General features: G+C 40.7%; 1 protein-coding gene across 1 annotated transcript in view; it reads left to right on the top strand.

The window, feature by feature from the left end:
* LOC126287492 (uncharacterized) overlaps positions 1 to 18518 on the top strand; it is a 133651-nt gene that overhangs the window by 54060 nt on the left and 61073 nt on the right. Inside the window, exon 5 of the mRNA XM_049984889.1 lies at positions 2443 to 2601. Within this exon, the coding sequence (XP_049840846.1) occupies positions 2443 to 2601 (159 nt within the window). The remainder of the gene's footprint in view (positions 1 to 2442; positions 2602 to 18518) is intronic.

Here is an 18518-nt window from a genome sequence, read left to right on the forward strand (position 1 = left end):
TTCAACAGAAAATTAAAGTAAAAACCTCCATCTTTATTTGAAAGGTCACTTGCTAATTTAATCTTAACTGCTTCCTTAATAGCACTATGTGAATAGCTGGAAGTGCATGTCAGAATCTCCATGATGTTATATACAACAGGATGATCAATGCCAAAGTAATATTCTGCCACAACAGATTTGCCCTGCTGTTGTAAGCATGTGTGATGCTTATATTCAATACAATGGTTCTCCTTGGTCCTGAAGGACTTACCGATATTGATACACCACAACTTCAAGCAATTTGACAGACACCCACTTCACACAAGCCTTCACAGCCTTCAAAGACCCTAATCTTTGATTGTAGTCAAAAAACACATTCCACACAATTTTTTCACAGAATTTAATAAATACTGTGGTAAATTCTTCCACTGTAAGGTAAAAGTCAGTACACTTAGGTGCCACCACATAATTGTCATCACACTCCTGATTTGGGGATGGTCAATAGCATACCACATATCCGACAAACTTCCTGGGTCTGAGATGAGGGGGTATTGTGAACCAAGATACAGTTCTGTTGGATAAGGAGGGTTACATTCAAAAATTGCATTGTTTACTATCTGATTCATCATATCGTAGGGTCAGTGTTGACCTAGAAAAAAGTTTTGAACAAAGGACTAACAACCTCCTAAAGAAAAGTTCTTCGTCACAGAAAACTATCAAGAGTCTTAGTTCTTATGCTACTCTCCACTGATTATACAGCCTTCTGAAGATTTACAAGGAAGCAATTCCTCTTAGGCCTATTGTCAGTAACATTGGTCTTCTGTCTCTGTTGAGCCCACTAGTAGGTCAGAGTGTGCTTCACATTATTACATTAAAATCTTAATGTAGTTCTTATGTCAATTAAAGGGATTTCATTCGTATGACTCTGATATTTTAATAAGTTCTGGTATGGTCCTCTGTTTGATTCATTGCAGTTAACTGATGTTGAGTTTGGTGTTAAATTAAAGAATCTACTTCAACTTGTGCTTATTTCAACTTATTTTTTTATTCAGTGACCAGTATTATGAACAGACTGATGGAACTGTAATGGGGAGCCCATTGTCAACTATTATTGAATTATTGCCTGTTTCTTTGTGCAAGATTTTGAGGAACATGTCTTACAGTTGGCAGCATTGAAACTTGCACGTTTTTTTCAGGTGGGTTTATGATACTTTTGTTGTTTGGCCTGATGGAATGAGAATTTAAGTGACTTTTTAGGACATTTGAAGTTGGTCCATCCAAATATTTACTTCATGGTGGACGCAGAAAGGAATGGCTGCCTTCTCTTCCTTGATGCATTTGTCAGGAGAATGGTTGGTGGTATGCTGCATCATGCCGTTTATAGGAAAACAACTTGCACTGACTTGTATCTAAAGACTGATGGTTGTCATCATACAGCTTAGTGTGAAGGAACCAACATTGCTTCATAGGACATCATGTCCGACCCAGATAGTTTGTCATCTCAGTTAGTTCATCTCAACATCATCTTTAATCAGACTGGTCAGAGTTTAAAGCAGATTAGTTTCACCCAACTGTGAATTGGGTGAGTGATGATAATAATGAGGTGGCACCTAGGTTACTGCAATTTTACCTTGTGCTGGAAGAATTACCAACAGTATTGGTCATATTCTATGGAAACATAGTGTGGAATGTGATTTTATTAGGCCCTTTCAGGATCTCTATAGGATGATCTTAGTTTGTGTAAGATGGATATCTATTGTATTCCTTGCAGTTGTAGCATAGTTGAAACCATCAGGACCATGAAGGTCATACCATCATACATGCACATACAACAGATAAGCAAATATGTTACTGCAGAACATCACCTTGTCTTATGGAATACAACATAGAGACCCTAGCATGCATTTCAGCTGTTGCTATGGTTTTATTAGCGAATCAGTTGTGATTAAATTAGGAAATGACCTAACAAATAGAGATGGAGGTTTTTGCTTTAGTTCTGCATGGAGTTCTGTTCTGTCTGGTCAAACTGGTCACCTTTGGCAGTGTAATGCTACTAGAGTTTATGGTGTATTTGTTGTCTTTTGGCATATAACCCATATATTGAGGTTTTATATTTCTTTGATGAGTCCTTTCTCATTGCATTTGTGTGTTCAGATGACAGTGTCAGCACCTGTCAAAATATCAGTGGGTGTTGAAGACTTCACCTGGCTGCATTCCTCTAAGTTATTTTAAAATTTTATACTTCGGCAGTTTTAACAAAACACTGAACAGTCAATTAGAAAAAATTAACATTTTAAGTTTGTGAAATGTGTTTTGACTAATAAATACAAATTTTAGTGACTGACTAGAAATCCTTTTAGTTTAGTCCTTTGGCAGTAATTTTGAAATTAGAAATGATTGTATTAGATTACAGCATATGCTGTATCACTAATTTTTCTTTTCTCAGTATGGTCATGTTTGCAGGTTAAAAGTTTCAAACCACAATGGAAAGAAATATTCACGAGATCTTTCAATTTTGAGGCAACTAGCAACCAATAAAATTGATGTAGGATCAACCACTATTCTACTAACTTATGATCGAATTGGAATGGCAGATTATAGCATTGGTGTGGACACATTTAAGTAAGTGTGTTATTTCATAACAAAAGTACCCAAAACAGAGAACCTGGCAATGTAATACATAATCACAATTTAATATTTTTTATTATTTAGAAACAAAGAGGTACTGAATATGAGAAATGGGGAAAATAATATAGAGTCAAGTAATGAAAAATCACCAAGATACAAACATCCATCACCACTGGCATTTGTTTCATGAGCATGGATTTATAGTATTAGAAACATGAATTAGAAAAGAATGACAGCTGTTAGATGTACAATCTATGACACCTCCAAAGAGAAAGTATTTTACACTATTTTTTCCAGAGGACAAAGATCTATTTCAGGACCAATAACTAAAGACAGTAAAATTATTGAATATTTATCGTCATTATTGTTATCCACACATGGTCCAAATAGAACCATGCAAAGTATAATCAATCAATGTCACATTTGATGGTTGGCCTTCCTTTGTGTCTAAATTTGTTTCATCCTTGCAGATTGAGGTCTCTTTCTTCCATGAGACCATGATGTTACAGCCTATTTTCTAATTTCCCGCTGACCAGTTTTCCAATCTAATATTTTTTGACTGAATGTTTTTTATCTGCAATGTCTGTCTCAGTTATATCACCTACTTTAAGATCCTCCTTAATTGCAGTGATCCATTTAATTGGCTCAGTTTTGGCCTTACTTCCATTTTTGTAGAATTCTGTATTTGCTTTGTCAACCTAGTGGGTACCATTCTTTTAATGTGCCCATGAAATTTAAGTCTTCCTTCTTTGATGTCACCATGTATGTCTGTGTATTCTTCTATTTCTTTGTTACTTCTCAGCCTACAGATTTCTCCATCAGTAATTTTGGAGCCTAATATTTCCCTAATAAGCTTTCTATCTTTCTTCTGAGTTTCTTCAATGTTCCTCTTTCTATTCTGCTCCATAAAGGCATTCAAGTTTGATTATAGTCCTGTAATGCCTAAGTTTACTAAATTTAGAAAGTGATTTTTTGTTATAAATATTTTGTGTTACTCTGAATGAACTTGCCAGTTTTTGATTGTGAACATTGTTTGCAGCTTTTTCCAGACCGTTTTCTTGTATGACTTCCCCCAACTACTTAAACTGAGAAACAATTTTTATTTTTCCATATTTCGTGCTCAGATACTTTGGTTCTTGTTTGTTGGATGTCTTATATTCCATTTCTTCAAATAATATTTGTAGTCCTGCTTTTTCCACAACTTCTTTAAGAATTTCAATTTGTTTTTGAACTGTGGTTATATCCGTAGTTAAAATTGCCAGATCATTTGCAAAGGCGAGGCAATCTACTCTAATATTACTTCTGCCTAACTGATTGTTTGATCTATATTTGGACTCGACTTTTGCTCTCACCATTCTGTAATTACCTTTAAACAATAATTAGGAGAGTCCATCTCCCTGTCCAATACCAGTCTTTATATCAAATGGTTCTGAAATTTCTCCCATGAATTTAACTTTAGAGCTAGTGTTGGTTAATGTTTCCTTAATCAGTGTTAGAGTTATATTATCTAGCCCTTGACCCTTTAAAATTTGGAAAAGAGATTCATGATCAGCTGAGTAATAGGCCTTTTTAAAATCTGCAAATGGATGTACAGTATTGTTACTAGAAATCCTTTGGTGCCTAAGGATTGGTTTTAAGTTAAGAATTTATTCTGGGCATGATATGTTTGGTCTGAAGCCAGCTTGGTGTTCACCAATTTTAGACTCTAACTGTTCTTTGGCTTGATGAAGTAAACAATGCGAGATAATTTTGTATGCAAGCAGGAGAAGAGATTCTGTGGTAATTGTCCCCTTTTTTATGCAGTGGATGAATTAGGGCAGTTTTCCAGTCCTCAGGTATTTTCTCAGATTACCAGATATGTCCTATTAGTTGAGTAGTGTATTTTGTAGTGTTAGGGACAGCTGATCTTAATAGTTCTGCAATTATAACGTCTTCTCCAGATGCTTTATTGTTTTTAAGTCTCTTAATTTGTTTAGTTATTTCAATTTCATCAGGTTCTTTAGAGTTGGGATTGGTTTTACTAGATTACTGTGGTTGGACAGTTTAATAGTCTTCAAAATAATTAGCAAATACCTTACAATTTTCCTGGTTGTTAAGAGCTGAACTGCCATTCTCATTTCTGAAGCAAAGACTTTGATGTTGGTAACCAGTTAGCTTTGTTTTGAATGTTTCATAAAAGTTTGTTGTATTGTTCTTTTGGAAGTCTTTCTGATTCCTAAAAGTTGCACATTTTTGTGGTTTTTTTTAGTCTGTCAGATTAATTTAGAGGTTTCTTTTCTTACGGTTAGAAAGGTGGTGTATGTATTTTCAGTTTTCTTACTACTTCAATTTTTGAATGCCTCATTCCTAGGCTTAACTGCTGTTTCACAATCTGTGTCCCACCAAGGGTGTTTTTGTTTCTTTAGAAGCGGAATTAAATTTTGTGGTGTTTTGATGAAATTTGCTTTTAGGTGTAGCAAATTGTTGGATTGTTTTCTGTCAAGTTTTCTTGTTAGAGTTTGAGTTGTTTTAGCAGTGTCAAATTTGGGATAACATTTTTTGTTCTGAAGAGTTTGTGAGATTGAAATTATACTTTGTAAATAAAACAGAAAGAAACTTCCACATGGGAAAAATATATTAAAAACAAAGATTCCAAGACTTACCAAGCGGGAAAGCGCCGGCAGACAGGCACATGAACAAAACACACAAACACACACACAGAATTACGAGCTTTCGCAACTGGCAGTTGCTTCGTCAGGAAAGAGGGAAGGAGAGGGAAAAATGAAAGGATGTGGGTTTTAAGGGAGAGGGTAAGGAGTCATTCCAATCCCGGGAGCGGAAAGACTTCCCTTAGGGGAAAAAAAGGACAGGTGTACACTCGCACACACACACACATATCCATCCGCACATACACAGACACAAGCAGACATATTTAAAGGCAAAGAGTTAAGGGCAGAGATGTCAGTCGAGGCGGAAGTACAGAGGCAAAGAATTTGTTGAAAGACAGGTGAGGTATGAGCGGCGGGAAACTTGAAATTAGCGCAGGTTGAGGCCTGGCGGATATCGAGAAGAGAGGATATACTGAAGGGCGAGTTCCCATCTCCGGAGTTCGGATAGGTTGGTGTTGGTGGGAAGTATCCAGATAACTCGGACGGTGTAACACTGTGCCAAGATGTGCTGGCCGTGCATCAAGGCGTGTTTAGCCACAGGGTGATCCTCATTACCAACAAACACTGTCTGCCTGTGTCCATTCATGCGAATGGACAGTTTGTTGCTGGTCATTCCCACAAAGAAAGCATCACAGTGCAGGCAGGTCAGTTGGTAAATCACGTGGGTGCTATGAAATCCCCAAACCACCTCCCCTACCCTCTGGCTCCTACCCTTGCAACCGCCCCCGGTGTAAAACCTGTCCTATGCACCCTCCCACCACCACCTACTCCAGTCCTGTAACCCGGAAGGTGTACACGATCAAAGGGAGAGCCACATGTGAAAGCACCCACGTGATTTACCAACTGACCTGCCTGCACTGTGATGCTTTCTATGTGGGAATGACCAGCAACAAACTGTCCATTTGCATGAATGGACACAGGCAGACAGTGTTTGTTGGTAATGAGGATCACCCTGTGGCTAAACATGCCTTGATGCACGGCCAGCACATCTTGGTACAGTGTTACACCGTCCGAGTTATCTGGATACTTCCCACCAACACCAACCTATCCGAACTCCGGAGATGGGAACTCGCCCTTCAGTATATCCTCTCTTCTCGATATCCGCCAGGCCTCAACCTGCGCTAATTTCAAGTTTCCCGCCGCTCATACCTCACCTGTCTTTCAACAACTTCTTTGCCTCTGTACTTCCGCCTCGACTGACATCTCTGCCCTTAACTCTTTGCCTTTAAATATGTCTGCTTGTGTCTGTGTATGTGCGGATGGATATGTGTGTGTGTGTGCGAGTGTACACCTGTCCTTTTTTTCCCCTAAGGGAAGTCTTTCCACTCCCGGGATTGGAATGACTCCTTACCCTCTCCCTTAAAACCCACATCCTTTCATTTTTCCCTCTCCTTCCCTCTTTCCTGACGAAGCAACTGCCAGTTGCGAAAGCTCGTAATTCTGTGTGTGTGTTTGTGTGTTTTGTTCATGTGCCTGTCTGCCGGCGCTTTCCCGCTTGGTAAGTCTTGGAATCTTTGTTTTTAATATATGAAATTATACTTTTATTCACATAATGTTCAGAATCCATATTAGCCCTTTCCTAACTTGGACATTTAAAATTTCTTTATAGTTAGGGTATGAAATTGCTACATAATAGATCTGAAATTCCTCAATAAATGTACTGGGTGCCCACCAAGTTTTTTTTAGAAGGGTTCTTTTTAAAATGTGTTGATGTGATTTTAAGGTTAAAATTCTTCTTCGATCCAACAAGTCTTCAGACATTTTAGTTTGTCCATTTATGCATAGGAAATCTAGGAAATCCACCCATCATTTTATTATATTTTTTGTCTTTACCTAATTGAGCATTAAAATAATCCTTTAAAATTTTATCATGGTTCAAGATTATGCTTTCTAACATTTTCCAAGTTTCATTTAACTTCTTCCAGTGTTTTATGGTTATCCTCATTGACTGGCACATGGACATTAATTAAATTGTAAGCTTTCTTTGCACATTTAAGAGAAATTGTCATTAGTCAATTATTAATGGGTTTTACCTCCATTATTGAATTTAAAAGATCTTTGGATACTGCAAAAGCAGCTCCCAGATGTGGTGTATTATTAAGTATTCTTTTATCATTGTACTTTTGAAAAGATGATAATTGCCAAAATCCATGGTGTTATCATCCATCCAAAATTTGAATCTTCTGTTCTGTTAATGTATATCCCAAGTTATGAAGTTTTCTTGGTTGCAAAAGTGTTAGTATGTTAAGTGTTGCAAAATATGTAGTTGTTTTGTATGTTAGGTGTTGCAAAAAATGTAGTTGTTGAGTCACATTGCTGACTGTCCCAGAATCCAAAAGACCAATTGCACCACTAATACTGGTGGTGGTTTGACCATCTGGGGCAATATTGTGATTATCAAAATGCTCTATGATGACTGTACTTGGAATCAGGTGGAGTAGAGTAGACTCATTGAGCGAACTAAGAGAGTTAAGATTTAAAGAGTTAGTTCCAGAATATAAATTTCAGCCACAACACAGGTGAACAGATGCTAACCACTCTACTGCTTGCTACAAGACAGACGCAAAGTGGATTTGGTTTTGTTTTGCCTCAGTCTGCGACTGCTTATTCTGTATTTGCAGCGGTCCACCATATCTGATGGAACATTCACTATCCACTACCTGTGGCCTGTCCAGTACCCTAGGCAAGGTCAGCTTCTTAGACTTTTAGTTATAAAGTCTTGAAGCCTGGATAAATGTTTATATTTTTAAAAAATTGCTGATTAAAACAGCCAAAATTAAGCTAATAATGAGAATTTTCAGTAACAGGAAATTGTTGGCATTTGTGAATGGTAGTACAGAAAATCAGATTAGTGGAGATGTGATTTACTTAAGGATGCCAAAAATTAAATGGACTAATAAGATAAGAAATGATGAAATTTTCGGCAGAAGCAGCAAGGAAAGTATGTGTAGCACACATTGACTGTAAAAATGGATTGGAAAAAGAACGTTTCTTCATTGTTTTTTAAGACAGTCAGCAAAACCACAGCTGCTGGAAGAGGCCTGAGAAATTCACTTGTGAACTAGGCTGCTGGAGTATGAAGGAATGAGTGGCTAGTGACTGCAAGCACATGTCTCATAGATGTGTCAACATCTGTATTGTCATTCCTGTGATGCCTATAGCCCCAAGCAACAATGGTGTCAGGAAACTTAAAATGAGTTTCTCATGGACATATACATAAAGATGTTGCTTGTGTTAAGTTTCAATTTGTATCAATTAGTTCTAAAACCACTCACATTTGAGTGTAGGATCATCTCTCATGGGATTCAGGTTATCTTACCAAGACGTTTATTCTATGAAACATAGTATGTTCAACTGCTGTGCATTGCAGTGAACAGAAACAATGCAGAACTCACAGCAACAGAACTCATCACACTTAACTGCACCCAATTCAGGAAAACAAGTGCTGGAAATCTCAGACTCACTCAGAGCAAAATGATATATGATCTCTCTCTCTCTCTCTCTCTCTCTCTCTCTCTTTCTCTCTCTCTCTCTTCCTCCCCCTCTCCCTCACTCTCACTCTCTCTACCTTTCTCTCTCTCCTTTTGGATGTATAATTCCCTGGAACTATAAGCTGTTTGGTTAATTCTCAGTGTAGCTACACAGTTTCAGCCTCGCATCATTTCCAGATATGCCTGTTAATTTTTTAAATTAAATACAACATTAGTTTGCCTGATGTCAATTATTGATCAGAAATAATTTATTACCATTACCATTTATTATTTATTGCCACAGCTATGTTGCTCACCAGTCAAGAGTGGGTAGATTGTATAGTGCAAGCACTATAATGCAAGAACAAAGCAGCATAAGTTTACATAATAATATAAGAACAAATTTTCATAAATATAGCATAACACTAAATGACATGTAGAGTGAAAACTTTCTAACGAGTACATGTTCACTTGGTTTCACACAGTAGTGCATTGTTTAGATGGTCCAATTTATTGTTTCACTGTCAAAGAACTCATTTAAGCTGTACAGTGGTTTTTAGCATAGATTTTGTGACATCTTTCCTCAAAATTACACCAATTTCAAGGACTGCATTTTAATGTTTAGGTGGTTAAACATTTTAATAGCTACTGTTGGAAAACTATCCCATGTCATGGAGAGTCAACAGCTTGGGATGTCAATGTTTTGCTTATTGTGATTGTTGTAATTGTGGACGTCACTCCTGTTGATGGTTGCCAGTGACCCAATTTTCTACTTGCTGTTACGAACCTAATCATCCTTTTTTTGTAGTAGTAGTAGTAGTAGTAGTATTTCCTTCAAACTGGCTGATGTAGCTGTGGAACCATTCCTCTGTAGCACTGAACAAAGCATCTACTTCTTCTTGAGCCTTGCTGGTGTCAATGCCTTTTGAGTATAGGATTGTGCCATCCTTGAATTGCAAGTACTGTTTATGAGATCTTAAATCATTTACAAAAACAAGGTACAATAGGAGGCCCATCCGTGTGGCACGACATACTCCAAATTCACTCATTTATTCTCATAAAACTGAGTCTTCAGAAAGTGTCACCAGCTTCTCCCGCTGCAATTAAGAAATAATATGTTTTCTCAAAATTAAAAGCTCATATGGATATGGAGATGTTCCCAACAGAGAATTAAGGATTTTTTTCCCACATAATAATCCCTAACTTATGTGAAATACGTAATACATTACCTGCTCAAGGCATTTTTCAGAGAGATTGAAATATGCCAAGATTAATACCCTCTCTAACTAATGTTATACAAAAGATGAAAATAAGTGCAGACCTGTTTCACTATTGACATTATTTTCCAAAATGTTTGAGAAAGCCATGTATGCATGTATGTAAGGATAGTATCCCACCTAAGCAACATTAATATACTCAGGGAATCAGAGATGAGATTTCAGGAAGGTTGCTCTACTGTGAATGCCATTTGCTCATTCGCTAACCAATTTTTACAACTGTTAAATAACAGAATAACACAAATTAGCATTTTCTGTGACCTATCTAAGGGATTTGACTGTGTGAAATACCCTGTCCTCTTGGATAAACTGAAGTTTTACAGAACTGGTGTTATAGCCAACCAATGAACAATGTCAATAAAGTCATAGCTAACCAAAAGAATGCAGAAAGCTGTAATTATTAATTCAAGCAAACTAATGAGGCGAGATTCTTTTGACTGGAGAGAAATCACATATGTGGTTCCCCAAGGCTCAATCTTAGATCTTCCAGTGTTCCTCATGTATGTATGTATGTAAACAGAATTAGTTCTTTTGTGGTTGATATTAGTACTGCAATCAATCCAAGCATACACATACCAACAGCAGATATGGTAAGCAATGTTCTTAACAGTGTCATTAGCTGAGTATCTGCATATGGTCTTAGTCTCAATTTCAGAAGGACACAACACATCCAGTTCTGCACATCCAGGGCCACTACTCCAATTATAAGTGTAAAAAATGGTAAGGAATTAATAAATAGGATGGAAAGTTCATAAGGAGACCATATTGATGAGAATTTAAACTGGAGAAACACATTTTGGAGCTGCTAAAACAACATAGTTCAGCCACATTTGCACTTAGAACCATTGCAATCTTGGGGAGAGAAAAACTGTCAGACATATTTTGCTTATTTTCAGTTAAAAACATCATAGTTAATAATGTTCTGTGGTAACTCATCTTTAAGAAAGAAAGTCTTCATTGTCAATAAATGTGCTCTGTGAATAATATGTGATGCTCACCTATGGCCATCTAGTAGATGTGTTTAAGGAGTTGGACATTTTGACTACTATTTCACAGTGTATTTATTCCCTCATTACATTTGCTGTAAATGATACATTTGCAGTTCAGAAGGAACAATGATGTAAATTATTACAGTACTGGAAGAAAAATGACATTCATTACTCAACACTAAGGTTGTCTTTAGTACAGAAAGGAGTACACAACACTGCAACTAAAATATCTGATTACTATCCACTGATTTAAAATGTCTCACAAACATTTGATCCACATAATTAAGATTTATCATGCAAATGATGCATGGAACATGAAACTAAGTAATTAACTAAGCTGAGCCTGTTACTGTAGAGTTTCAGGTGGTTATGGAGTCATCTCAAAACTGTTTAGCATCTGTGGACCTACTTTCAAAGAAAACTGTTTGGTGGGATGTGTTTGGACAGCTCAGGCAGTCAGGCAGCATATAGCTAACTGCACCTGCTCAAAGTAGAGATCTGGCCACTCTAGCAAACAGCTACATGCTGTTACTAAGACTCAAACTCATATTTGTGAAACTTCAGTTTAGATGTGTAGATGTAAAACTGTTGAGTGCCGTATGGGATGTCCCAAACATTTAGGGTCAGAATTGATTGCCAAGGATCCTAAACTGAGGATTTTGAAATAAGGAGACAAATGGTCACGTGGTATGAAATCTTGAATAAACACTGTGGTTGTGATAGACATGTTTGAAATTACTTTGTTTCATAACAAGAAACTGACTGCATCGACCTTGATGATACTACAATGAAAAAAACTCACAGTTGTTTGTGAAGTGTCCACAGTGTGGTTCACCACTGTTTTCAGTTCCTTACCAGTTGTTGAAGACAAAATATTATTCATTATACTAACTACCAAATATGTATTTAATATACTGATATAAAAAAGCAACACCACAAAGAAGGACTTGCGTGAGGTAAATGAAAGTTGGTAGGTGTGTTTCTACAGTTTCTACACCTGAAAGATGACATCTAATCAATTTTGTGCCACTCATGTAGGAGAGGCGATTGTAGCACCACTCTGGGAATGCAAATTAGGTGTGCTTCAGATACAAGCTGCATTAGTTACCTTTGACATTGGATGTACTGAGTTGATGTTAGTTAAGAACACCTTTAAGATGACAAAGACACCATTAGCAACACCTCACTAAGTTTTAACTAGATCATGTCATAGGGCTATGAGAAGCTGGATGTTCCTTCTGTGGTGTTGCAGAAAGACCTGGCAGAAAAGTAGCCACTGTACGTGGCTGCTAGTAGGGGTGGTCATGAGAATGTATGGCCTACAATTGCAAGAAGACTGGGCTCTTGAAGGCCATTTGACAACACCAAGAGGGAAGATGATCGTATTTGGCATATGGCTCAGGCACATCATACTGCATCTGCAACAGCAAATTGAGCAGCAGTTGACACCACAGAAATTCGCCAAACCGTTACCAATCAGGTACTTCAAGGACAGCTCCAAGCCAGACCCCCTGTAGTACGCATTTTGCTGACCACAAACCTCCATAGTTTGCTCATTGGAGAGCAGAGTGGAGGTCTGTTGTGTTTCGTGGTGAAAGCTGGTTATGCCTTAGTGCCAGTGATAGTTGTGTGTTAGGAGGAGCCAGTTGAGGACCACTGTTGTAACCCAACATGCTCTCCTGAGTATCAGCTTGTTACCTTGGCCTGCTCAATTACCAAATCTATCTCCAATCAATCACCCACATGACTTCATTACATGACAACTCCATTGCCATCCACAACCAACATTCACTGTTCCTGTATTGACTGACGAAGTGCAGCAGGCATGGAACTCCATTCCAAAATATGACATCCAGCATCTGTATGACACAATGCAGGCACATATGAATGCTTGCATTCAACATTCTGGTGGTTGCATTGGTTATTAATGTACGAGCATTTCACATATGCATTGGCTTTTCTCGTGGTTACACAAACTTGTGATCTTTTAGCATAAACCACTTAAATATGTTACCTAGACAAAATTATTTCATTACTCTATGTTAATCATTTCATGCAGTACCTGGAAAGTCAACTGAGTGAACAGAGGAAAGTTTTACAACAGGCAGAAGAAACTTACCACAGCACACAGATAATCATGAGAAACTGGGTTGTTAAAGGTACAGACAGCCACCCAAGATAATTTTAAATGGTTGCTATAAGTTTAAGTTTGCTGCTATAAAGTTTAACTCTTTTATGCTGACAAATAACATTATTTCTTCTGTTCATTAGTTCCTTGCATCAAAGTTCATCATCTATATAATTTTGACCCCAAACCTCTGGACCCTTTGTATATAGTGGTGCAAATGAAAAGAGAAAAAACACAGAAATATGAATACTGCTAAAGATATTACATAGAAAAAAAACACATTTAAGTGGGGTAGTATAGCAATATATCAATGCACAATATTGTGGATAGAGAAGGAAGTACATAGTGAGCATGAAAATGCTGGTCTCATATAAAATGTATTTACTTGGTGAAGGAATGGTCTATTATTTCAGGCCTCAAACTGAATTAGTAATCACTGTAGATATGCAAAGATGGCATTGACACAGAATTTTTGAATTGAAATTTCAACTGTGTTTCAATACTGGCATCAATTTCAACAGAGTGATCACACTCATCATCCTGTTTACAGATGGCAATGGCATGCAGATTCAGCCTGGAATGATATATGGAGGAGCAGCCATTATTTATTTCACATTGCACAGTGTAAATCACCTACAATGTTGCACACAGACTGTCAGGTATGACCATTTTTCGATCTAGACAATAAATGAGGATGCTACTCACCAGACTCCCTCTCACACTTCATAACCATCTAGCTAAATAGTGAAGTGAAAAACAGTACCAAAGGGCTGAATGGCTCAAGTATGTGTTTACTGATAAAAGTATAATCTGTCTTGGCATCAGTGATGGTGGTTTGTGAGACAGCAACATACATGACTAACTCCATGGATTGTGAAGTGTTGAGCCACTGCATATAACGAGCATGAACTTGTGATGTTTGCTAAGGAAATAATGAATGGTGTAGGCTATGCCCAGAACATCATCCAATCTATTCTGTTCCAATCCTTCAGCATTAGTGTAGCACACACTTTCATAAGGGCTGTGTCCTTCCATACACTACTTGCATCACAAAACACAATCTCAAAAAAGTTTGCCAACTCTCATGGCTACCACACTAATCAGACTCGTGCACTTATGAGCATCTTTTAGACATGATGCAATCCTATCCAGGCTGCCTTGTGCTACTCATACAAACCACAAAAACAGGCAGAAGTAGAGTGAAGCATTGATATCAATACGACCTGAAACTCATCATCTCTATGCAGAACTTGAGGGCTGCAGTGCCATTTGAAAAGGCATATAAGATGCTGAAATTGTTACTGAACACAGTCTGACAATAACTGTAATCATCCACAGTATATGATCTGTATAACAAGAGATAAAGATGTGTTTCTTTAGTATCATTGCTTCAGGGTGTTCATTTTCTGCAGTAGCCACCAGAAAGATCGCGGGAGGTGCACATCGGCATGGCGCATCACAGACAGTAGTTGCCACAAGTAAAGTCCCGTTCACCAGATGGCACGCGAGAACTCGGCCGCGACCTCTGCTGGCGGAACAACAACAACCCGAGCAGCATGGGCCTTGCCCAGTCAGTTCACATCGGGCATACCTATCAGACGATTCCTGGTCTACACTATACAGAAACATGAATCGTGTTACTACACAATTGGTGACAATTAGGATCGTTCTTTTGCGTGTTGCATTGTTGTTCCAGTTTCGCAGCTTATGCACAGCATGGAGGATTTAGTGCGGATTTTCGTTGAGCAGCAGATGGAGCTCATGGCCACCATGAAACAAGTGCTTCCGGCGTTGCTCTCCACGCAGTATGCTCCAGCGCTGTTCCTTCCTCCCTTTCCTCCCGTATGACGAGAGGGCAGAGGATTGGGACGCATATGAACATCGCCTTCGGCAGCATTTCCAGGCGTTTCATGTTGCCGATGTGGAGGTATGTCATGCTCTTTTCTTGTCTTGGATATCTCCCTCACTGTATTAAGTTTTGCGGCAGCTGGCGCCATTGCAGGAACCCTCATCCTTGTCTTTTGACGCATTGTGTTCATTGCTGTCTTCATATTATCGCCGCCAAACACATGTTGTAGTGGCTAGGGTCGAGTTCTATCAATGCAAGAAACAGCCCCATCAGTCTTACCGGGCGTGGGCTGCTGCCCTGCACGGTCTTAGTCGCAAGTGTCATTTTGTCACAGAGCAGTCGCGAGAGTCATATGCCCACGATATGGTGCACGATGTCATTGTTCATTTGGCCCCGGATAGGGAGGTCTGGCAACGGGCCCTGCAGTTAGAAGACCCTTCCCTTGAGGAAGTCCTGTCCATTCCTCAATTGTATGAAGTCTCTCAGACTGCAGGTCAACAGCTGGAAGCGTGGTGCGACGTCGCGGCGGTTCAGGGCGGCGTGGCCACGTCCACTGCGTCCGGGGTGGACGATGTACGAGCGGTACAATCCAGCTGTTACGGCCGCTCCCACATGGTGCATAAACAGAATTCCAGCCGCCGGCATCTGTCACCGCCCTGTGCGTCGTGCTATATACATCACAATCAGTCAGAGTGCCCCCGGCATTGGGCCGTTTGTCGCAAATGTAATAAAAGAGGACACATTGCTAAAGTTTGCTGCTCAGCCTCAAAAGAATCAAAGGAAGCAGGTACAGAGGCCAATATTTTTCAAAAATGATCTTTTAGAGGCTTATCATCAGATACCACTAGATAAGGACTCCAAACAGCTGGCAGTCGTCAACACTCCATTTGGCCTTTACCAATACCAGCAGTTGGCCTTCAGAATATCCAGTGCCCCAGCGATATTTCACCGTTATCTTGAGCACATCACGTCGACAATCTCTCATTGTATTAATTACCTGGACAACATAATTGTCATGGGCTGCAGCATGAAGGAACACTTGCACAACCTTCGAACCCTCTTTCTCAAATTCAGATCCATGGGCCTGCATTGCAACCTGTGTATGTCGATCTTCTTCCAACCGTCCATTGAGTATGTGGGCTACACCATCTCTCAGCACGCCACCCAGCCGCTAGGAAGTTTGGTCCAAGGTATCATCGACCTTCTGCGGCCCGCTTCACTGAAGGAGTTACAAGCATTTTTAGGCAAGGTTGCCTATTACCACTGGTTCATCCCAGGGCTTCCACCATAGCCCACCCCCTGTACTGCCTTCTACACAAGGGTGTTCCTTCTGATCGGTTGCCTGCATGCGACCGAGCGTTCACGTCGTTGAAGGGCCTCCTCACGTCAGTGCCTTGTTTGGCTACTTTTGACCGCAATAAGCCATTGGTCCTGGCTACAGAGGCTTCACAGTATGGGGTGGGGGTGGTCCTGGCCAATCACATCGCGGATGGCTCCGAGCAGCCACTGGCGTTTGCGTCTAAAACTCTTAGTCCCCCGCAGGCCCATTACTCCCAGGTGGGAAAAGAGGCTTTGGGCATTGTCTACGCTGTTACCAAGTTTCACCCTTTCTTGTATTGCATGAAGTTTCAGTTAATCACTGACCATAAGCCATTAATATCATTATTTGGCCCCACCTCTCAGATTCCGGATAGGGTGGCCCACAGACTGCAGCACTTGGTGCTGTTCCTCTCTAAGTACCATTATGACATTCATTTTCAACCTACCGGAGAGCATGCCAATGCTGATGCTCTTTCTCATCTTCTGGTGGGCCCGGATCCTAAGTTCGATCGGGAGGAGATTATGTGTTTTCATTTGGATGCGGCATCCCGCCAAGCGGTTGATGGCTTCCCGATCACTAGTTCTAGAGTTGCCAGGGAAATGGCAGCTGCGCGGTTCTCCGGCAAGTAGTTCGCCTTGTTCAGCAGGAGTGGTCGTCCCAATCCCCAGGCCAGGCCTCGGACCTCTTCATAATTATTTTGTTCTATGAGACCACCTCTCAGTCTTGGAAGGAGTTCTACTTCTGGCTACCAATGATACTTCTCCTCGCGTGGTTGTTCCTGCAAGTTTGCAAAGGGAGGTCCTCACATTATTACATGAGGAACACTGGGGTGTTTCCCATACTAAAACCTTGGCTCGCAGACATGTGTACTGGCCTGGTATTGACAGAGAAATTGAGCACTTGGTAGCTACCTGTTCCCAGTGTGTGAGCCAACAGTCGCCTCCCAGGTCAGCATTCTCTTCATGGCCGCATGCAACCCAGGCATGGGAACATGTTCACATAGATTTTGCAGGCCCCTTTCTCAATGGTTTTTGGCTAATAGTCATTGATGCTTATTCCCGATTCCCATATGTGGTTCGCTGCACCTCAACCAATTAAGAAGTTGCAATTCAGGCACTAGCAAAAGATCTTTTCTGTGGAAGCTCTACCAGTCAACCTGGTATCCGACAATGGACCTCAGTTTATTTCACAGACCTTCCAGGATTTTTGTAGGCACTTTGGTATTCGGCACGTTTGCTCTCCCCCCTTTCATCCACAGTCGAATGGGGAAGCCGAGCGCATGGTGCACGCATTTAAGATGCAGATGTAAAAGTATGTGCACGAATTTCCTGTGGAGGGGGCACTGACGATTTTCCTGACGGCATACCGGACCAGACTGATGGGAGAATGCAGCCCCGCATAGCTCCTCCACGGGCACAAACCTAGGACTCTGCTGCACCTCCTCTGGCCTGGTCCTCACCAGTCTTCACAAAATGGTCTGGGCATGTTGGTTTGGTCACAATCCACGTTGGATACCCTCGGTGGTCCTGCGCTGCAATGGCCACCAGCTCTATACCTTGCAGGTGGGGGACCGGTAGGTACGTCATCACCAAAATCAGCTACGTCCACGTTTGGACACCCACCCTCCAACCCCTCGGGTGCCAGCTTCCCCATTGCCGGCACCCGTGTTGTTTTCTCAGGGGATGCTACCGCCCCTCCCACTTGTGACTCCACCCCGCTGTGATGGTTCTCAGTCTTGGCAACCTCCAGTAGCTCCAGCACCGGCATCGCCATCTTTTGAGATGCCCCGGCGAGAACCGGCCCCCCTCGCACGCCAGGTTTCTCAGGAGGCTGGTTCACCTGTGGTCGTCCCATCCCCATCGTCCCCGCCACTGGGTCTTGCCCCTCCTGAGGTGGACCAGGATCCAGAGTTTGACGGCTTGTCACCCATTTTGTCTTGAGCTCTGGTGGTGGGACGACGGGGGCCTCTTCATGTGGGTCACTTCCAGCCGTATTCGAAAGTTCCGGCCCGAGGGTTGGCAGATCCCCTCAACTCCAGCCTTCCAATGGACGTGGAGATCATCACTACTGCATGATGCTCCACCTTCTGACACAGTGGATCACAGTGGCTTCATCCCCCAAAGGAGGAGGAGTGCAGTAGCCACCAGAAAGATCGTGGGAGGGGCACATCGGCACTGCACGTCATGGACAGAAGTTGCCGCAAGTAAAGTCCCGTCCACCAGAGAGCAC

This window comes from Schistocerca gregaria, chromosome 1 (assembly GCF_023897955.1).
Source record: "Schistocerca gregaria isolate iqSchGreg1 chromosome 1, iqSchGreg1.2, whole genome shotgun sequence".
Classification (NCBI taxonomy): Eukaryota; Metazoa; Arthropoda; class Insecta; order Orthoptera; family Acrididae; genus Schistocerca; species Schistocerca gregaria.